Raw genomic sequence first — 19,479 nt, 5'->3', positions numbered from 1 at the left:
AAGTCTCGCAGAGTACGCAGCGCCGGCATGGGCCCCCTGGCAGGCCCAAACTCACCTCAAATCCCTCTAAACTGCCAAACTGGAAGCAGCCCACGCCATAACCCACCACCTCAGGTCTACCCCTACCGAAGCAGTCCTACATGAGGCGCATCTTACAGCCCTCTCATCCCGCCCCAATCTACAAGCACTTCTTAAAGCTGATGTCTGGAACCAGCTGCCTCCTTCTGATCCCCGACACCGCCTTCTCCATGAAAACATCAAAATGCGGTTACAAAAGAAGTCAGACTGGCGATCTTCGACCCTTACCAGTCTTACCGCCCTTGAACTCCATACCCTTTGTACATACTCTCCCCCCCCAAAAAAACTAGACCTCCGCAATGCCTACCATCTGGTCCGGATTCGGGAGGGGGGCGAATGGAAGACAGCCTTCAACACCCCCTTGGGCCAATTCGAATTCCTAGTAATGCCCTCGGCCTCTGCATTGCCCCGGCAGTGTTCCAGTCACTGATTACTGACGTGCTCAGAGATGTGCTAAATCAGTTTGTATTCGTTTGTCTGGATGATATCTTGGTTTTTTTCACGCAGCCTTGAGGAGCACGAGCAGCACGTGTGCAAAGTGTTGCAACGCCTCCTGGAGAACCGCCTATATATTAAGGCTGAGAAATGTGAATTCCATGTCCCTCAGACCACCTTTCTGGGGTATGTGGTGGCCGACGGGGAGGTGCGGATGGATGCCACAAAGGTGGCAGCCGAAACTCAGTGGCCCAGGCTGAAGGGGAGAAGAGAGCTACAACGCTTTTTGGGCTTTGCAAACTTCTATAAGCGTTTTATCAGGAACTATAACCGCCACCCCCCTCACAGCACTCACTTCCACGAAACTCCCATTCCGTTAGTCAAGACACATGATTATAATTTTGAGAGCTGGTTTCAACAGTAACAACCCGGCGACCAAACGTCCGGTCGGCCAAACGTCCAGTCGGCCAAGCGCCCGGTCGACCAAACGTCCGGGGACCAAACGTCTTTCGACGAAACGTCCGAGTACCGACCACGCCGCGGGATCGTCTTATCAGTTCACTGTTAGGTACCCTCTCGGGTTTTCTTCCTGACTGGCTTATTCATATACGACCTCTTGTTTGATCCCAGGATTCCGACCACACTCTGCCCCACGACCACGGTTCACAGACCACGGACGACTTCGCCTTCGACCCTGTACCTTCCACCCTGGACTTCGCGACAGACTTCACGGCTACCGACCTTCCTGCTACGACTAACCTCCGCTATCCCCTCTTGTGCTCGCCCGTTTCTCGGACAATTCCAATAAAGATTCGAAAGAACCAGACTCGCTACCCTCGCATGCTTTGGGGTCCACCATCCCCGATCGTAACACTACCACTCTGAAAAAGTGGCATTGACTGAGGCACTCTCCTGGCTGAAGAGTATTGAGATGAACTTTAGGTATTGACCAAATACATATTTCCCACCATTATTTGCAAATAAATTATTTAAAAATCAAACAATGTGATTTTGTTTTTTCCCCCCACATTCTGTCTCTCATGTTTGAGGTTTACCCATGTTGACAACTACAGGCCTCTCTAATCTTTTCAAGTAGGATAACTTGCACAATCGGTGGATATATATATATATATATATGTTTCTGTTGAAAACCTAATTGAAAATGACCCACTTGAAATCATAAAATAATAAGCTTAATTGGCTGTTATGTCCCACCTTGACACATAAAACCGCTTGCAGCCGTTCAGTGAATTGTGCAAATGATTTCATTGCCTTTGCCTCTTACCTAGCTTGCTGAGATGTGTAGAACAAACATTTTTATCTGTAAACTTTAATTAAAGAGCTAGAAAAGTATTTAAATTCAAGAGATTTTCTATAAAAGATAAACTTGTAAAAGATTTTTTTTCCTGCCACTCAAGTATGTTGATTCAATTTAACATCAGGACTTTAAACTAGGCCTTACAACTTACCAACAAACGTGTTTTCTAATAGAGTCCAAACAATATCTCTGTAGCAGTATTGTGTGAATTTGTGTTGTAACTCAAGATCGGTCTTGGTCTCGAGACGATGTTTGAAGGTCTTGATTACCAAGTCATGGTCTTATCTCAATCCTAAACAGGCCGACAGGTCAGATTTAGGATTTATCGGAAAATACCACAAGTTCAACTATATTACTGTGATTGTAAGGAAAAGCTATTTGTAAAACGATAAGATGACAATTTGCTCAACTGTAGTGTTACAAACATTCTAGCTCCCTAAAAAACTTACTACAACCTTAACAGGATGGGGAAAAATATTATTTAAAAAAATAATTTTAAACATGGATTTTTATGATTTTGTGTTAAGTCTCAGTCCCAGAGTATGGTCTTGAGTACTACATGATTCTTAATATTACTCTTGCTAACAGAGACACCGATATAGTATTGAAAATAATTTGTATTCCAAATCATCTTATTTGTATACCTGTTTAAGTGAAGTATTGTAATGCATATGTTAAGATAAAATTCAACATTGAAAACATGTTCTACTATATTATTTACACTTACTAGCATGTATAACTGTGTTCAACAGAACAAATAAATCTGAGGAGCTTAGTGAATGATTGTAGAACTGGGACTACCATAAGTGATTTGTAATTCGCTCCAGAAAACAAAACAAAAAAACAAACTCAACATGAATGTAAACAGAAAGTCTGTGCATTACAATCACTTACCTCCAAATAACATGTGCTACAACTGGTGCTGCAGAGAACCCAACTCCTTTAACAGAGCACACATTCTAAGCGAAGTTCAAAGCTGCAGCTACTTAAACATTCCTTAGAATTAAAAACCAAACTCTACCGCAATGCATCCAAACACACACTAGAAGCTCTTCGCACTCAGTCATACAGCAGGAATTCACACACTGCATCTAAAAAGTCTTTCTAGTTGTGCTTAGCACGATTTCCTTTCAAGTAGCCTTTCCACCGCTTCACCACATCCTTGAAGATGGGAGAGTTATCTATTGATGCTAGCAATTGGAGCTGGTTAATGTGCGTGGTGTGGTAGTCCCAGCGAGCCAAGTTGGGTGCGGTACCCAACATGAAGTGGCGTAGGTCATAGATGCTCCCTGACCCCGTGTCAAAGAGCGGGAGCATGGCCTTCAGCGATTCCATGCCATGGCTGAAGAGCTGACCCGCCTCTTTGCCGAGCTTCTCACCAGCTGTCTCGCTCAAATCGTAGAGTCCCAGCAAGGAATAGATGAAGCCGTTGAGGACAAAGGAACTAGGTGAGGTGGGATACTCTTCATACCAGTCATATTTGTTCATAAATACAGCCTTGACTCCGTGCTGCGCTGACGGGACCTTATAGGGTCCGACTGACTTCAGCGCAGCATTGAGGTAAGCCTGATCCTTGGTGAGAAGGTAGGCTCTCACAAGGGTGGACATAGCCTGACCCTGGGCCATGGCCGAGTACCAGCCAGGGTCTAATGGCCGGAAGCCTTCTCCCAACTTGCGCGTGACCATGATGGGCCAGCCGCCATGTTCGTCCTGGTTGCGTCTTAGCCAGTCGCTCGCAGCAAAGAAGGCAGCCATGTGGGCAGTGGTAGACACAGTGATGTTGTCAACAAATCCCCGTCCTTGAAAGAGTAATCGCACGACTCGCTTGGGCATTATCTGAGGAAAACATGAGTTGCAATCATTCAAAAAAGAATGGCTTTTTTTACCTAAGTCTACAAAGTCTTCTGTGTCTGTGCTTGCTACTGCAACCAAGGCAATTTCCCAAATACGGGAGAAAATAAAGTTCTAATCTAATCTAAAAACACTGTATAAAGTAAGGGTCATAACAACAACAACAACGTGCAGCAAAGCATCTAACCAACCTTTGTGGCTTTCACAGCCTTGGTGTTGGATAAACCAACACCTTTTCTTAGGTCTGTGAGGAGGTCACGTGTCAGTGTGCTCCATGTAGTCCGCGGTCCTATGCCATAGGTGATTTGACGATCTTTGAAGGCAATGAGTTGAGTATTGGTAACATAGCGGATGGTGAAAGGGGAGCCCTTCTCTGTAGTGTCGAGGATCACAGACAAGCTGCCATTGGAGGTGAATTTGATGTCCAGGCTGAGGATGAAGTCTTTGCTGTTATCTAATGAGAGTGACACTGCCTCCAAAGACTCTGTTTAGGGAGGAAGTGATGTGTTAAATTGTAGGATAAGAACCAATCTATAAAAAAAAATCTAAAATGGATTTGTTGCAAGGGTATTAAGTGTGATCTTCCATTATTATTCGTTTCATTTAATTTATTTTTTCCTCAAACTTTGATTCAGGTTTGTGAGACTACTCGCATTGAAATTTGCCCAAAATATCTTTAAGTGATTAAATTGGTCTTGTTTGCTTGCTTTGCAAACAGCTGGATTCTCATTAAAATATGGCTGAATGGATTGAATTTGAATATAAAATATTTAAATCTAAATCATTTGCTATGAATCAACCTGGTTGTCTCCACAGCTAATGCACCTATCAAGAAGAAAAATTCAGTTGGGTATTTTCATCACTCTCACGTAAATCGTCGATGCACCGCCAAATCAACCAACGCCATGTATACACCTTGTCTGACTTTAGGGCTATTAAAATTTGCATAGATCATGCCAGGAAAGTTGATACGCTTTATGCATGCAAGCACACCCAATGTTACACTGACTCGCTTGAAACTTTGTGATGCATCGTCGTGTCCAATTAGGACACAATCGGCATAGGTGGTAGAGTAAAAACAAAAAGTGGAAGAGAAAATCGGGACTGGTGATGAGACATAATTATTACAGAAAACGGCCAAAACATTTGGTATATACTACCTTATAGTCACAACTTGGGACCCCTCTGCCACAGCACCAGGAAAAATGCACATTGTTTACCGTCAATCTAAATGGTTCTGAAATCCTTAGAGATTTTTTCCTAAATATGTTGAAGCCATTTATAAACTGGTCTAAGTTTGGCTGACTCTGGGGTAGATTACCTGTAAGTGTGGAAAAAGAATGACCTAAATTTCAAGAATACGAGTGATCTCAGATGACAACAGACTATTTCTACTCCCTTTTAGTGTTCCTAAGAACAAAACAGGACATGTCAAAAACATGACACACATCGTTACAAATCAAAGAACAATGGAAAGAACAATTTCCTCCACAATATAGTTCACTTATTTACTATTTATAACATTATTATTATAACAAAAAGAATAAAAAGGAGAGCAATATCGGCAAATTATGAATTCAAGTGGCAAAGCAGAAACTTTCCGTTCTGAATTTTCAGCCTAATGCTCATGTGCTGCTACCCCTCTTTCTCTGAATTAAGTCATTTTAAAGTCAGTGCAAGTAGATCAGAAGGTTTTGAGAATTCATTTCAATCCCCAGAAGTGCCAGCAGTTCTCAGAGTAATCCCCTCTTTGGAAATAATTCCTTGTGCTGCACAGCCAAAAAAAGATCAGAAAATTTCTCAGATGAAGCCCCTTAAAACTAGGTGAGGAAAAAAATGGTAAAAAGTAATAAAATAAATGGGTCACATAGCATGTATAATTGAATAAAGCCAGTCGGAAAGCAAACAGGATGGAAATGGGCCTAATGAGAAGACAATTGACTATAAGAGAAAGATTTTTCACAAAGCATACGCCAAGATAGTAGAACAAGGCGAGGGCCAGATACAAAAGGCACTCATCAGAGGAGAAATGAAGAGGAGGGAGAGACAGTCTGGCAGGAGCCTCTGGATGACTACGATTCTTTAATGCACTCATAAATCCATTACTTAAGGAAAATGCAGAGACTAAGTGGATTTGTACTGTGGCCATGTGATTACTGTGCCATCAATAAAGGATGGTTAAAGAATATAGACGAGATTCCACTTCACTGGAGCTGTTTAGCAGAAGGTGGCGGAAATGTCATGTAGTTATGCCCACTTTAAATTTAGCTGAGCTGACCATGTTCACAAGTATGTTAAGGCAGCCTAAATATCCAGATGACAACAGTCAATGTAGATGGGACTCATGGACAAGGCAGGACAGCTCTAGACTAGTGCCATTTAAAACTAATTACTTATACACTTAAATACACTTATAATTACTGCTGTATAATTTGTCATTGCGTGTAGAGTACGGGTGTAGATTTTCATTCTAACCGAAGAAAAGTATACATTTTCAGCAATCTAATGTCTTAAAAGTGAGTTTTCCACAGCGACGCACTCGAAACAGAACAAACAAATTTAAATTAAGTTAAATTAACATACAGACACTCAAAAATACGTTTAATGTAACTTTACACAACTGAATTCTAATTTTGTTTTATTATTTTTTTTACCTTTGTTCTCCGGGTTGACTCCACCCGGACATTCAGCGGGAGTTTGTAAAAGGAACGCATCAAGAGTTGTTTGTTATTGCCTTCCCTTCAAAATATTTCGAAAATGATGCGCACAAATTTCCTCACAATATGATAACACGCGACCACTTGCCAGCTTCTCAGGGTGCCTCTTTTCTACAAAATCAGAAAACTCTTTTGCCACTTCGCTAGCATGTCTTTGATATCCTTTGTTGCCAGGCGGCCCCCCTCTTCCACCTACTCCACGCTATGAGTTCCGCAACACCTCCAAATGTTCACTCTCCTGTAGCTCGATTAAATCCTGTGTCATCAGTTCTTCATGGTGCTCGGCAATTAGATCATTCACATCTGCCTTGTTAACCTCCAGCCTTTGCTCGGAATTTTCCTCGTATCTCGAGCATCTCGTAGGTAGAGCTGCTCGTATCTAGAGGTACCACTGTACAGCCAATAAGTATATTGCTGAGATGGTGCTTGCTAGTGATAAAGGGCAATTCCACATAATTTCTTTGGAGAAATTGGTTTTGGAATAAAATCAATTTGGACAGTGACCAGCTTCATTGAATAGATTACTATGCAGATCGGTTGCAATGTCAAATGGCATAATTAAATTAGTGAAGGCTTGATCTTAAAATGTTTAGGGGGAAAACGGGACGGGAGTGGGATATGTGCTAGCAGTAAAAATATCCCCCCGTTTAGAATTGTGCAATGATTTTTTTAAATTCACTTATCTTCCATGTCGCTTGTCTTTACGAGTAAATATCAAAAACCTGTCTGATTATGTTGTGATATGTATATTCTGGTTAATCTCTGTTGAGGGACTCCCAGTAAGGGCTACTCATGGAGTTGCTACCTGTAAACCAAACAATCTCGAATTTCCTCATGTTCTCCTAATAAACTCAACAACCACAATATATGATTCGTCCAATTGATTAAGTACAATGTATAAAATGGAAGGTAATTAAGACTCGCAATATGTATTGAAAATATTTTCATTAATAGACTGTTATAATGGCAATACCTACTAAATTATTGTCATAGTGCGGGCAACAATGGAAGTGACGAGTGACAAAATTGGTCCCCCATGGTATGCATCAGGGGTAGGGAACCTATGGCCATATGTGGCTCTTTCCATGGGTGCATATGGCGCTCCACTAACCTCTGAGGTAAGATCTGGAAATCACTAGTGAGATAGCGGAGTCCCGAATGCACTGTGGTGTTGACGCTACCTCTACCACCACTTTAATCATAATTTTGTTTTTTATTACTCTTCTGCATGCATATCATTGATAACACTTTATTAGCAAAAGCATAACAATGTTGTTAAAAGAATTCAGACTTTGTACTTTAAAAGTGGTGAAATGACAAAAAATATAATGTATTTTTACCTTTCAATTCTGAGAATGGCTCTCAAGAAATAACGTTAGAAAATATGAATTGTTTATGGCTCTGTCAAAAAGGTTCCTTGGTATATATTATTGGCACTGATGTGTGATATTCAGAGTTCCTTTTTATGACAATATGCATTTTTATGGCATGTCTTTTTTATAGTCAGATCTGACAAATGTTAATTACAGAATTTCTATTGAAGTAATTCAAAAAAATTCTTTAAAAATAAGAATGGTGCAGTGGATTCTGGCTGATTCAACCAACTGGGGAGCAATAAAGGTAGTCAGTGGTGGAGAGTACAAAAATCAGCAGCAGCTCAGTTACTGGGTTATCAGAGGAGCAACAATTTATCCTCTTGTCAGAGGAATTGAGATGGTGGGCAACACTTGCACCTAAGATAAAGTAACATAAAAAAGCAGAAGCAGACAACAAAAAGTGCCGATATCAGTGGAGGAAAACAATATTCCAAATTTAAAGAATGTTTTTTGATGAGATAGCAGACTATGGACTTGTAACAGATGGAGTAAGTGTGATTGCAAATTGCAATGTCTTGGCAGTAAAAAAAGGGCTGACAAGTAGTGGAGAAATCAGTAAACACTGCTAGACGAAAGCCTGAAATTTGCAGCTAGACAAAAGAGATAAATAGAGGCTAAAGAGTGCTGAGAAAACACTTGGGAGTAATGATGAAAACGCCAAGGCAAGAGAGCAATGGTTGTGAGTTGAGCCATAAACCAAGGTGAGCAAGGACAGGAGAGGGAGGGAAAAAATGTAGAGCTTGGCAACTGCAAAGAAAGTGTTGATGATGAAAGGCTGAAAAGGGAGGAGAGGGAAGTTACAGTACAGACAGCAGCACACTTGAAGACAAATACAGAAAAACAGCAGGTACTTTCGAGAATCATGGGAGCTCGCTTGCACACTAAGGTCTGCGTGGAAAAATGTCAGGTCACAATTTCCCAATACAACCGCTTAAAAGGCTCTATTACAGGGGCCACTTTACTGAATCCGAAAGAACAGTGTGTACAGAGTCGGAACCCGTCCTTTTCTTTCTAAAATAAACACACAAAAAAACGCAAAAAAAGTGATAATCTAATTTCACTTTTGGCCAGCGAGCCAGAGCCTGTTACCGGAAGCGAAGATACGTTTATTTTTGCGCCCTTATCTATTTAGTTTTATTGCTGTTGCGACCAGCATTTTATTTTGTATTTTTTTAAGCACATAGAACGAAGTGGACCACCCAGTGAGAAGCCTATTCTTTTGTTTTGCTCAAAACGATTCACTGAAAACTGCTTTGACTAATTAAAAATGATGTGTTGGCAATGAAAAGTTGTTAACAATGACACCTTATAGGTCAGTGTCCCTACTTGTGCTGCCAAGTCTACTGCTTTTAATGTTGTTTTTTCCCCTACCCGTCATTCCTCTTCCTTCAAAGCGGAGAGAAAGGCCACTTTTTTTTCACTCTTCCCAACCCATTGCTTTCATGTTCACACTGTTTCTAGAGTGCCGTCAATGGCGAGTCCAGAGGCAGCCTGGCCTATATCCCTCCAATGTAGTATGTGATATTATAACTGTCCAGTCGGGCCGTACGTGGAAGGCATTTCATTGTACTCATACAACCGCAATAAACTATCAATTCAGCGGAACAGAGACACCAAGGCACTAGCCGGTGTTTTGCATTCTAATTCGTCACGCGATAAAGACAATGATTAGTTGACTACTGTCAGAATCCTTACCTTGAATTATGCCATCAATTTCAACTTTGCTAAAGCAAAGCGATAAATTAATTTTTGTTTTACAATTTGGAGAGCTGATGTTTCCACTGAATGATTTTGCAACCGAAAGCACAGAACATAACTACTACATGCCATAGCCAACGGACCAACTCCAACACCTTTCCCTCAATGATGCTAATCAGACACATGGGGTGTTTTAGGAATGCCCAAAAACACAGCACTTATCACATCAACATTGCAACATGAGGCTTGTACTTTCACTGTTGGCAACATAAGGTCTGCATGACCACAAAACTGCATTCGAGAAAGGCTGTGTGTATGCGCAACAATTTAACTTTGGGCTAAATGCTGCATTTTCCTTATTGTGCACGGTATCTTCTTTGTCCGTTCTTTTTATGATGTTAGGTTTATTTTCCATGGCAATTGCTACTTTTTTTGGCTAAACCAAGAAGACCCTGTTATCTCCTTTAGGCCATATTGTGGGGGAAAAAATAGAACGAAAAAAGCAAAATACTCCTGGTGCACAAACCCAGACAAGCACTAACCATTAGCTAAGCAGAAACTATGGCGCAAGGGACTTAATGGCATATGAGGCACGGGCGTCGTAAAGTTAAAACGTCATAGGTCTAGGACATTGTAACCCGGTAGCATTGTGAGAAATTATAATTTTACTATAATGGATAATATTACTTGTTAGTTATAAAATATGAACTCATCAAGTCGTTTTCATTGACTACCATTTTTACACTATTGGTGGCAGAGCTCACTTCCTAATGTCTATGCATAACAGGTGGCTAACTGTCAATACTTTTGAGTGTCAAATTAGTTTTGCACTTATTGTAAATTGTCTGTATTTCTTTGATTAACATTATTTCTATGAATCTGCTATAATGCTATGAGCTCAGTGCATGCAAATAGTCTTCGGCTATCGAGACATTGTATCTGTGACCCACAGCATGCAGACAAACTATTCTGTCTTGAGGGCGTAACTCATATTGAACATCCTACAGCCACAGTTAACAAGTGATAAGCTCCCTACCCCAGGGTACGCCTGGGCTCGTGGAATGCTTACATACCTGGAGCACTGAACTGGCGAACTGAGGAAGCACGGCTTTTGTCCTGGACACGGCTGAGACTGCAGCCCTTTGGCACACTCCACATTGCTGTGCTGGCCCGGTTATCTCTCTCCTCAGCTGTATCATAAACAACCAGGTGGGGTGGTCGCTCTGTCAGATTTTTGCTATAATGACTCAAGCCATACTGAGCAATTTGGATGGCATAGAAGTAACCCTGAGGACCCCACTGAGTGGACAGAGGCACACCTTTAGAAGAGAAAAGAGTAGAAATGTTAACAGGACACCGTGACATTTTTTTTCAGAATCTTCAAATGCAGAAAGCCTTGTTATATAGTTCTCAGGCAAACCTGACAGTAGTGAAATTAACACCAGAAGAATGAACTCTTTGTAGTTAGAGTTCAGTCTTTTTTTATTAACAGTTTGATATTTCTTGTTTCCCAAATAGATTAGATTCTTTTCAGGACCTATGCTTCACTATGCACTGAATAAAATGTTTGTCATGACGGTGTATTTGGATTTCTTTCATTTTTTGTTGTTGTATTGTGCTAGTGTAGCTGATCATATAATGCCAAAGCATTTGCAACTAGCAGTGTGGAGCGAAACGTCGTCATGTGTCGCTTGTGTTTACGGAAGAAAATATATTTCTGTTGGAAAATAGAGGCTGTTACACCTTTGCGGATTTTATGCGAGCGAAGCCATCAAGCCATATCTTCGTGTGGAGTGAAGGAGCTTATCTGACTTTGCTCCTAGGTGTCTGTTTGTTTTGGTGAACAGTAGTAACACATTGCTTATCTTAGAATTACTTATTTTGTCGTATCCAACTTATATCCACATGAAAAAAGCCCTCCTCAGATGTGAAAAGAAAATGGACAGTTTTTACTCAAAGCACGCATCACATTATAATGATACACAAGTCATTGAAACACTGCCCTCCGCCGGTGACGTAAAACCTGACTTTGTCTACCAGATGGGGCACGAGAGCCCATTCTATTGGCTGGTGATCACACTTAGAAAAAAGAACTCAAGAAGAATGGAATCAAGTGTATGGTGAATCTGATGATGATGAATCAGACTTTGAAAAAATTAAAATACTATGATGATGAATTATACTTTAAGAATTTATAATTGTAAAATCAATTTGAGAATTGTGTTCATACTGGTAGTTTTACCAGGTTTCTGTACCATATGTTGGGAATAAATGTTTTGTCAAGGCGACAGGTGCTCAGCATTTGCCAGTTACCAGTCTAATCTTTAGTCACAAATTATGAGTGCGTGTTATACTCGAATAAATACGGTATCTATATATAAGATCATTTTTTATCTATGATGATGAGAGGATGATATATTGTGATTCAATTCAGTAATATCTTTGTACCCAAGGATTATTTTGCTGTTGAGGGCTTTCAAATAGGAGAACATTACAAAAATTTGCTCTTTATTAGCCGTATCAAGTGGTCTGATCATGGGATTAAACCAGAACCGTGTTGTCTCCAATTTAACAATGAAAGACCAACTGAAGTTATACACTGTCTGAAAAGTAAAACAACAACAACAATAACAATTTCTAAAAATAGCCTTACCTTCCACTCCACTTATGCACTTGACACGGTCCCGGACCTCCACATTGTAGCCCTCAAATGACATAAAGACGCCATCTGGGTGATAGGGCTCCCGTTGTGCATAAACCTTTGAGTAACTATGCTGAAACTCAAAGCGTTCATAGCCATCATACTGTACCATTTTTCCATACACCTCAAAGTATTTTTCCATCCAACTGAAGGGCATATAGATCTCTCCACCCTCACGTCTGCCTTTGATCGTGGATTCATCATTGATAAGGCAGTCAATGTCCTCATATTTGGTTCCTCCAACAACAGGTGGGGGTTCCGGAGGTTGTGGAGGGTGTTGTTGGCTGCCCAAGCTGCTGTCTGTCTCCCTTGGACTTGGTGCCACCAAAGCAGCTCGTGGTAAAAAACGTATGGAGGTGTTACTAGAGCAACGATTCCACAACAACACAGTGATGAGCGTGAAGAGTGCACAGATGACAATGAGGGTCTTATAGTTGACCCGAGCAGCCAGGCAACGCATGGTCACAACTCTGAAAGAAGAACAAGGGAAAAAATTAATTCAATAAACAACATTGGACTCCCAAAGGAGCTGTTGTAGATCCAACATAAATCTTACTGTGCTACCCATCAGCAATAAAGCGGAAGCCATATATGTCAAACTATGTTAAACTGAATTCTTTAAATTTGAGAACAAGACACAAACATCTTGTCAGTAGCTTGACTTGATAGCCAAATTTAGCATTGTAATTAAAAAAGCTGAACTTATCTGCTGGGAAAGGAATAATCAATCCGTCTCCGTGATCTTTCTCTAGCATATTGCAGAGCCAATAAAAATCAATTGCAAAGCTTTCACTGAGACAATAAATGCAAATTGCTCATTTAAAAAAAAAGTACACAAAGAAAGGAAAAATCATTAGCCAAATTCAGTTTAATCCTAAGAGATGCTAGTACTGCAGCAATAATCAACTTAAAACTGCATTGCTGTAACCAAGATGAACCAGGACAATAAATGCAAATAGCTCATTTAAAAAAGTACACAAAAAAGGGAAAATGAGTAACCAAATTAAGTTTAATCCTAAGAGATGCTAGTACTCCAGCAATAATCAACTCAAATCTGCATGGCTGTGACCAAGATAAACCCTATTCGATAGTTTCTTGTTTTATGATTCAGTGTACAGTACATTTCAGCCTGCATGATTTTCAAGCATCCAGGCCAAACACCTTTGAGTGTGTAGAGATTTGAATAAACTTTTCTTTTACCACAAAATTGTCCCTTTAAGTGTTTAGCAATTACACCACACAAGTCTGGGCTTCTTTTTGTTGCTTATCCATTATTTAATAACATAAAAGTGTGCATTTCCTCTACAAGATAACTCTGAATTCACAGTTGATTCGAGTAATTCTTCGATATGTTGACTTATCCAAACCCAGTTGGTTTTCAATATACTAGGCCAAGAATCATTATATTGTTTTAAACAGGTGACACTGTTTAATAAAGCAACTAACAGGCTGCCACTAAAACTTTCCACTGAACAAGTGTTTGTTAACTACTTCACTCCCAGCCATTTTTAACATCAACATCTTTTTTCAAGCACCACACAATAGTGTTCTAAAGTTACATGAACACAGAACATAAGATTAGATTCACGTCTTTTGCCATAAGGATGTTTTGTTTCTACATTCTTTAATTCTTTAGTCGTTATGAGCAACCGAACATCAATGTACCACTTCTATTTCAAACCTTACTTTGTTTCACTTCCATAAAAGCATGTATGGTCCATTGCCGTGCATATTAAGGTGGGTGGTCAATGAGATTCTCACATTTGATTGGCTAAAACAGTACTGTCTGACAACAGCTATTTAATCTACTTCCAAGAAATATTACCCTTCATTTACATTTTTCGCCACTATTATACAATGGAAAAATTATTATTTTTTTCACTTTACAAAACATGATTTTTTTCCACTGGGATGCACATGATATACAGTACTGTGTTTTCTTTCATTGCATCTTTTCAGCAGCATACTTTGTGACACCACTGTTGCTACTGGGCAGAATATTGGCACTAGTCGACTGCCACGTCCTGATGGCTATGGGTCTGTTTATTGTTTTTACGCAACTGAATGGGCAGCATTTTTACAACCGTCCAATGTTGTCAAGTGCAAATGTCACTGGCGCTGGTCTGTATAAGATAGTGGGGCTGAATGGATAGCTGGAGGAAGGAAGGATGAGGAGTAGTGACCATTTGGAAACCGTAGAAAATGAGGAATGTAATTCAGTGTTTTCAAAGTAGAGTGAGGCTGATCTACCGTAACTTGTGTTTTGCAGCCTGAAAAGACCATACACCAGTGAGTGTTGTTAAACATGCCAATGACTGTTCCTGACATTTTTGTGAATTTTGAGAATTGAATACAGTGACCCAACGGTCATTTGTGATACTGTATCTTTCATCTTTGGCATTATAGTAGTGTTTTTAGTGTTGTTTTGGGGGAAAAAATGATTGAGAAGCGTCTTTTATGTTTTGATGCATATACAGATTCTGATTCAAGCAAATACCCCCCAACAAAGCTACAGATACAATAGGACTGACTTACCCCAAGCTGTAAATGGGAATATTTTTTTAAATGCATAAGCAACTAGAATTAGTTTTAAAACAATGTACACCTATATGACCAGAAAGTCCATCAATCTAACCATGCTGATGACAAGCTCTGAACTTCTGTTACATCTTAATGGGATTCTGAAGAAGAGGGCTGTACTCCAGCTGCCTTTCATACTACAACAAGACTTGCATCTTCTGAGCCTTGTTACTTCAGTGAAAAAGGCACTGACTACTTTAGAATATTAAGCAGCTCATGCTGTTGGGTGTTCAAAAATTATTTTGGCAGAGAGCAGGAAGATTTAAAGAGCCTTTGAAGGTATATATATTGCTTTGTGTAGAGCAGATATGAATGAAAATATGAATACAAAGGACCCAAGGATGGATGAGGGTGGAAGAGGTTTTTTCCTTCCTCTCAAAAGTCTGCATAGACAAATATCACCATTCATCAGAAAGACATGCTCTTAAAAATGTAAAAACAAATTCAGGCTGATCTTTACTAACTAACTAGCATTTTTCCAATGTTTATCCTATTTAGGGTTGGGAGTCTGTTGGGTACTGCTACTGCCGTTTTCTGGCTTTAAAATGTTTATATAGAGATTTTGACCACTAATTTTAAATGAGTCTACATTATTGCCGTTATGTTTATGATATATTAACACCCAAACAACTGCACATACGGTGAAAATGTTACAAAGATCCTCCTATACAGCTGCAGACCAAGCCCCACAATCATTTTTTTTTACTTTGGAGCCAGCAAACAAGTGTGTATCTTTATTTTCCGGATTCGCTGTTGCCATCAAACATGAGGCCAATCCACGAAACAATTGCTGTAGATTTCTGTACCAGTTTCTCTGTGTAAACAGCCCCCAGTTGACGATATTCCAGATTGAACCAATAAAAGGGGATGGTACAGAGAAATAATTAGGGACAGAGCTTTGAAGCACGTCGGGGTTTGTGTGTATGCTGCTCTTTTTCATCATAGCTGCCTTCAATGTACGGGTCTAAAGAAAACATTTGTCAAACTGTGTCTCTCACAGGAAGCCTTGGCTCATGTAAAACACTGCTAAAATATAACACAATAAATAATCATCTCACTGGTCAGAAAGAGACACTGACTGTGGCAAACGTGGATAGTGTATTTATTGTTTTTTTGGCGGCGTACCATGGAATTTTCCAAATTTAGAAGCACTACTCAAATCCCCAAATTCACAATTCGGGATCCTAGGGCATTCTCAATATTAAATGTTTTTATGTGGTTACCACTCGCTTGGTGTCCTTGGAAAAGGATGTTGTTGCAGTTTACTGAATGTTCGCTTTCTTCTTGTTGCAACGAAAGGTAGATTCATTTTAGTCATAATGGCATGCTTACTTGGGGATAGTTATTGCCCGCCTTCACCATATCAAGCAACATCACTTTTTCGGTCACTGGCATGTTAAGTTTTTTCTTGAACTCATTGGATGCCTTAGATAGCGCAGGACCCCGATAGGCATTTTTGAAGAGTGATCTGAAATCCAAACAATGCTGGAATAGGCTAGGTGTGGTGTTCCTCCACGAGGTGATGTGCGCGATGCGAAATCCAATCCGAAAAAAAACAGGAAATGGCAAGATGTCGTCCTTCTCGGCCTTTTATAAGTTTTTAAGTTTCGCTTCTTTGGCGCTCAGTTGGGTGGCGGTGCCTGACTTCCGCCATTTTTCCTTTCCCGTCTTCCACTTTGCGAGTTTCAGGGTGAATTTTGATATTTCTATGAACATTTTTTATTTGGATACGTAATATAAAAATACCGCTGTACTGAGGCGGTAAATGTTGAAGCCGCGAAGTGGTGAAGGATGACAATATTCATTGTGCACCCTTAGTCCTTATGTGAATCTTTTAGACTGCACCAAAGAGAAAATACCGACATTCACAGTACACGAACATGGCCAAACGTTCCAAATACCATTTTATAATGAAGAGATGAGTGGGATTTCACACGCCACCCCATCACAAGTCAAATTATAATCCATGAAAAATGCCATATCAGATGATTACTGAGAAAAATCAAGCAAAAACATAAAAAGACAATAATGCCACATGACTGTAAATGTTAAGGCAAGGTTTGGATTCGGTAAGTACAAACGGCAACTCAAACACTGATGTGGTGTTCCAACTAGTAGGTAATGGCAGATTAGTCATGCATCAATAAAATAAATACTGTATTCTTGAGTCACACTTACTTTTCATATTTTGGATGGGACTCCAACTTATACTCAAGTGCGGGTTATACGTCTTATTTTTTTTCACTCTGACGGCCAACAAATTGCTGTTTTTTAATGTTGGAAACAAATTTTTCCCTTTCATTGTGCATTGAACTTTGGCTAGTGCAACTTATAGTCTGAAAAATATTGAAAGTACTTTTTTTTTTTTAATTGTTCTTCTGCACCTACCAATCTCAGCACAGAGCACTGACAAAAGCCATCTGTAGGTTGTCACTGAGCAACACTAGGCCTAGACGCTATAAATAATGCAGCATTTAAATTTATACATATGATTTTGCTGTGCTTCAGTACAATACTTTTGTCACAGCCTGTTCCTGTCTTTGTCACATTTTCCCCCGCAACACCCACCCTCTGTTCACCATCTAGCCAGCCGAGAGGCACTTGACTCTGCAAAAAGGGGTTCCTCTTGCCCGGTTCTCATTTTGATACACTTCTCTGGAAAAAGTCAACCTTATTACCTGGTGCTGGAACGCCTTGTTTTTGTGGCATATTGGCACCGCCCTAATTAATGAGAACTGTAATATTGCAGAAAGACAAAGAAAAATGACCTGCTTGCCAATGGTGATGTCTTCAGTTAATTTGATTTATTTCATATTGCACAGCATCTTTTGGTTTGAAGGCAAATTCAGAAACATAAGGATGCCTGTCAAAAATTCAGCAGGTTGTATTATCCATTACTTTTCAGTGTACAGGTAGTTGTCTTATCTTTATCGCACAATAGAACAACAAAAATACTTTTAAAAAAATCATATTTTATATTCTATTTTCTTATAAAATAAGGTAACAGCTACTTTCATAATTGAATAACGAGGAAAGTAATTGATTTACTTAATTGACAGCAGTTTGAAGTTTCAAATTTGAAAGAGACAAAGATGTAATAGTTATCATGATAATTATTAACTGATTTTTCTTTTATTTATGCATTTAATTAATCGTGAAAAAAAAATTGTCACATCGGCCAGGCCTACCTAAGGGACTACCTATGTATGGAGCTATGGGCAGCATGTTGGTGATCCCTGCTCTAAAATATAAATAATAAAAACGTATATGATTTTATATTTTTATTATTTGTATTTTAGATAATATATTTTTAACGTTTAATGCGATTTAAAAACACAGTGAAATACTTAATTCTTATGGGGCTATATTCCATATTTTCATCATTTGCTGCAGGCCATTAAAAACAAAAATTCTTGAACTAAATAACAATGTTGAATGGCGGAAAGCTAAGAAAATTGAATAATTTCCTTCAAGTGAATGAAGTACAGTAGCTTCAGTGAAATAACTACAATAGACAAACTATTGTACATTGGCAAGAAGTGTTGGTTTCCTTTAGTTTACATAAATGGAACAGCAACAGATTAGCAAGCAATTTGTGATTAAAATTCCGGATCATTTCGTGCATTTTGCAACGGGTCAGAATCAGAATGATTGCGGAGAGAAGAGATTAAAGTAAAAGCTAAGCCAGTGTGGCTTGACTTCCAGGAAATAAACAGGGGGAGAGAGAGGTAAGTTCGTATAGTTGTTGGCATTGAAGTACCATGTGTTGAACCTCCTGGTGTATCCCCATTACAACAGCGATTACCCCAATATATCGTTTCATAAGTGAACAAGAGGCAAAATACAATTATATTATGCCGTTAGCATGAAAGCTAAGGGTGGTTTGACATCCCCGGGAGGAACGGCAAGCTCTGAAGTTGCGGCATTCTTCTTCTTTGGGGTTCTGTTCATACATGCCTATGTGCTCGATGCTCTTATATACACGGGACATAAAGTCATTAAAAACATTTTGAGAGAGCAATAAGAGTTATATTTTGTTTGGTTTTGTTGTTGTTGTTTTTGCACTAGGTCGTTAAATATAAGTGTGACCCAGCTAGCTGTGCATATGAGTGTAAAAAAGGCAAGCCTATAAGGCGTGCTGTTTGCGACCTTACCTGCAGCATCAATGGCGATTACAGAGAAGAGCGGAGTCTTCTTCTGCTCTGGCAGTGATTGTTTTCGTGCGTTGTCTAGTTTACAAAATCCAGACTTCAGACCAGGGAGAGTCTAGTAAAAGAGGACAGACTGCACCGCCTCCAGCACGACAGCGACTGACCACCGCTCGGTGAAGGGTCTACTTGGTGGAGCTGCAAAGATTTTGACGATCGCGAGCGAGAACGTGAATATAACGGACCAATCAATATGGCCCGTTTCTTTGTCAACACCCATAGTGACCGCGTGTATAAATGCTAGATGTATAAAAGAGGCTTTAGCGGTGTATGTAATGAACGGCCATCTTGCGTCGGTGGATTTCCCAGCCAGGATTTTGGCTGGTACAACAGTTGCGGACGTAAATAATGAGTGATTTCCTCCATCCTCTTTTCTCACTGAATTTATGACATTCAAATTATGTTTTCATGTGGTTTGGCGTTTTCAAATTTCAAATAGCAGCAAGTCTCTTTCTGACCACCTAATCTGTATGATGAGATAGAGTAGTGGAGAGTGAATGACATTGTCGATATGAGT

The 19,479-nt window shown here is 39.7% G+C and overlaps 1 protein-coding gene across 1 annotated transcript; it reads right to left on the bottom strand.

The window, feature by feature from the left end:
- Positions 1-2,430: 2,430 nt before the first annotated feature.
- Positions 2,431-19,125, bottom strand: glceb (glucuronic acid epimerase b). Its single transcript, XM_077594813.1, has 5 exons — positions 18,909-19,125; positions 12,127-12,644; positions 10,547-10,792; positions 3,874-4,166; positions 2,431-3,667 (listed from the first exon to the last, which is right to left on the bottom strand). The coding sequence occupies exons 2-5, from the start codon at positions 12,632-12,634 to the stop codon at positions 2,936-2,938; spliced, it is 1,779 nt and encodes a 592-aa protein (XP_077450939.1). The 5' UTR covers positions 12,635-12,644; positions 18,909-19,125; the 3' UTR covers positions 2,431-2,935.
- Positions 19,126-19,479: the final 354 nt, after the last annotated feature.

This window comes from Stigmatopora argus, chromosome 2, assembly GCF_051989625.1.
Source record: "Stigmatopora argus isolate UIUO_Sarg chromosome 2, RoL_Sarg_1.0, whole genome shotgun sequence".
NCBI lineage: Eukaryota > Metazoa > Chordata > Actinopteri > Syngnathiformes > Syngnathidae > Stigmatopora > Stigmatopora argus.
This window is presented reverse-complemented; position numbering and strand designations above follow the sequence as displayed.